Genomic DNA, 3,689 nt, shown 5'->3' on the forward strand with positions numbered 1-3,689 from the left:
GGGGGGCGGCCGCTTCTTCTTCAAAACATTGAGTTTGGATTTCTAAATGAACAAATGATGTCTCGGTGTTTTCACTCATGATCACTGGCTGTAAGTAATCAGTAAATAAGTGTAGCACCGCTCCCCAAATGAAACACAAGAGCTGATCATTCTGAGTGACGTCTCTAATGCAGAGAACTGTTTAGCATTTCGCAAAAAGCTTGTTTTTCAATTGCAAACCGAGTAAAGCAGATCATGTGCTTGCAGTTTTGCAGACTTGGTGTGAGGATTCGGTACATGAGAGAATGGTTTCACCGAGTGAGCCTCAAGTGCAACTTTTAGTGTGTAAGCAATTTTAAAACACTCTAATGGAAAGTGGCTGCATGTGCACTAACAGCCAGACGACGCATCTCATCTCTTTTGTAGGTGGTTGGACGGAGCTGCATAAATCACGCAGAGTCAAAACACAGAATGAGGGGGACATTCATTTGATCTCCAGCGAAAAGGCTGGATCTAAATACAGCTGCTGGCTCAATAAAACACGCTGCTCTTCCAGCAGAGGTAATATAAACCATCGCCCCCAGCCTCACGCCGCTTATGCAACACATCCAGCCGCCTCAGGAGAGCACGGACATGTTTACTGTCTATGATCTGAGCGCACAGCATACTGCGGTTGGACCACATAGTAAACACAGCGTGAGCCCACGGCCTCCTAAATCAAGCTGTGTTTGTTTCAAAACATTGAGTTTGGATTTCTAAATGAACAAATGATGTCTCGGTGTTTTCACTCAGTGTTTTCACTCACGATCACTGGCTGTAAGTAATCAGTAAATAAGTGTAGCACCGCTCCACAAATGAAACACAAGAGCTGATCATTCTGAGTGACGTCTCTAATGCAGAGAACTGTTTAGCATTTCGCAAAAAGCTTGTTTTTCAATTGCAAACCGAGTAAAGCAGATCATGTGCTTGCAGTTTTGCAGACTTGGTGTGAGGATTCGGTACATGAGAGAATGGTTTCACCGAGTGAGCCTCAAGTGCAACTTTTAGTGTGTAAGCAATTTTAAAACACTCTAATGGAAAGTGGCTGCATGTGCACTAACAGCCAGACGACGCATCTCATCTCTTTTGTAGGTGGTTGGACGGAGCTGCATAAATCACGCAGAGTCAAAACACAGAATGAGGGGGACATTCATTTGATCTCCAGCGAAAAGGCTGGATCTAAATACAGCTGCTGGCTCAATAAAACACGCTGCTCTTCCAGCAGAGGTAATATAAACCATCGCCCCCAGCCTCACGCCGCTTATGCAACACATCCAGCCGCCTCAGGAGAGCACGGACATGTTTACTGTCTATGATCTGAGCGCACAGCATACTGCGGTTGGACCACATAGTAAACACAGCGTGAGCCCACGGCCTCCTAAATCAAGCTGTGTTTGTTGAGCCAAAGGCTGGGAGGAATCTCGCTCAACATCACTAGAGAGGAATTCACTCGTGCAAAGAAAAAGATGCAAAAAGATGCAACAGAAAGTCATGATATGAACTCAGGAGTGAGTGAAGCAACTACGCTGCACAAAATAACAATACATACAAATACCTAAACATTCTTACATCAAGATACATTTAATGTCTTAAGATATTAGTGACCCTGGAGCACAAAAGCAGTCATAAGGGTCAATTTTGTGAAATTGAGATTTATGCATCAGCTGAAAGCTGAATAAATAATCTCTCCATTGATGTATGGTTTGTTAGGATAGGACAATATTTGGCTGAGATACAACTATTTGAAAATCTGGAATCTGAGGGTGCAAAAAAATCTAAATATTGAGAAAATCATCTTTAAAGTTGTCCAAATGAAGTTCTTAGCAATGCATATTACTAATCAAAAATTAAGTTTTGATATATTTATGGTAGGACATTTACAAAATATCTTCATGGAACATGATCTTTACTTAATATCCTAATGATTTTTGGCATAAAAGAAAAAATCTATAATTTTGACCCATACAATGTATTGTTGGCTATTGCTACAAATATACCCCAGCGACTTAAGACTGCTTTTGTGCTGCAAGGACACATTAGGTCTTGTTTTATGAAAAATGTATCAAAATTAAGTGAGTTTTTGCTTAAAAATAATCTTGTTTTTTCTTTGAATTAAGTTTATTTGTTCAACCCCACTGGCAGATCTTTATTTTTATTTTTTAGGCAAAAACCCAATTAATTTTGACTTAATTAAGACTTGATATTTTGTTTATTTATTAAAGCTCTTACCTTGTAGAATACGCATGTTGACAAGCTCAGATTTCTCTGGTCGACTTCTGATTTTGTGCTTTAAATAATCTCCAGTCTGCAACATCAAATATTATAAAACACTAAATAAAATGAGTTGATTTTTACACACTTTCACAGTACTTCTGTAGAGCTGCTTTTATAGCTGAACTGAAGTTCAAAATGGTCAACTAACCTTAAAAATAAATAAATAATCAAAATTTATAATATGAATTATGTTGCATTTAAAATAATTGTAGGTTATTTAATTTAATGAATTTAAACAGCAAAAGAAATACTTTGCAACACTGACACTTATTGAACTGAATAGAGCCAACACTGAATCATGACTCTGTTGTCTTCTAGAGAGCTGCTTTACAGATGAAACTGAACTGGTCTCATGTTTGATGCAGTTTGCATCAGTGATTCTGGTATTGTGCTGTTTATCGCTGTGAAGCAGCTTTCAAACAATCTGTGTTTTATAAAGTGTTGTAGAAATAAAGGTGACTTGATTTGAGCAAGATCTTCTTTGTGATGTGGTTGTTTGTTCTTTCTTCTAACCTTGGATCGCTCGAGACTTTTCCTCTGTTCGTGGAACGCAGCCGGACTCTTCAAGGCTGGAAACACAAACGAGAAACTGCGTAAACATGATCGTTTATCTGTGAACACACTGTCAATGAATCTTACATAAATCATCTCTGCCAGCGTCTGATCCGGCCTGTGTTTCTCTGCTGAAGCTGGATTATAGTCCTGAATCAGACATGTGCAAAATCACCACGAACACTGAAATATCACCTCACTGAAGAATGCAACCAATCGCATAATTCCAGCCGTTGCAATGTAAGCTGCATTATGATTGATGAGAGATATCGTGTGCTAGAGCTGGAGGGGTGTGCCATACATTCATAAAACACACACTAGAACGACTGTCACAAAGTCACGAGCAGAAAACTTGACACGCGTTTTCTAGACACTTTTCCTGCTATAGCACAGCTACACTTTCCCACATGTATTTACATCAGTATCTATTTAAATGCTTAAAAAAACCTGTTTATCTGAGCTTGTCGACCTGTTGTCTGCCATAGAAAGATAAAGAGCCATTGAAAGTCTTTTTTAGGAGCTCAGACACCGATCTGTGTGGTTTATCTCCAGCTGAAATCCACAGACTGATTCTTCTCTCAGCAACATCTAATCACAGTCCTGACTCAATCTGATCAGACATATTGTATATTTATGAAACCTAAAGCAAAGTCTCAGATCTCTGTTGTGTGTTTTAGCAGCTGTTTTCTTTAACATCTCCATGCGTTTAGCTGAATTATCTTACTCTGCTTTGACTATACGACTCAGTGGTATCAAAAATACATAAAAAATGCAGTTCATACATGCAATGTCTTGAAAGCAGCTCTTCTGTGATGTCTGAATTAAATTAGTTTCTATATTTTGAA

General features: G+C 38.9%; 1 protein-coding gene across 1 annotated transcript in view; it reads right to left on the reverse strand.

Annotated features, from left to right (window-relative positions):
* The window catches only part of LOC107670546 (myocardin-like), a 21,227-nt gene extending 18,368 nt beyond the window's left edge, over positions 1–2,859 (reverse strand). Inside the window, exons 1-2 of the mRNA XM_016463188.1 lie at positions 2,806–2,859; positions 2,248–2,323 (exon numbers count right to left, since the gene is read on the reverse strand). Coding sequence (XP_016318674.1) covers positions 2,248–2,263 — 16 coding nt within the window. The 5' untranslated portion in view covers positions 2,264–2,323; positions 2,806–2,859. The remainder of the gene's footprint in view (positions 1–2,247; positions 2,324–2,805) is intronic.
* Positions 2,860–3,689: the final 830 nt, after the last annotated feature.

The sequence above is a fragment of the Sinocyclocheilus anshuiensis genome, unplaced genomic scaffold (assembly GCF_001515605.1).
Source record: "Sinocyclocheilus anshuiensis isolate Anshui unplaced genomic scaffold, SAMN03320099.WGS_v1.1 scaffold989, whole genome shotgun sequence".
NCBI classification, from domain to species: domain Eukaryota; kingdom Metazoa; phylum Chordata; class Actinopteri; order Cypriniformes; family Cyprinidae; genus Sinocyclocheilus; species Sinocyclocheilus anshuiensis.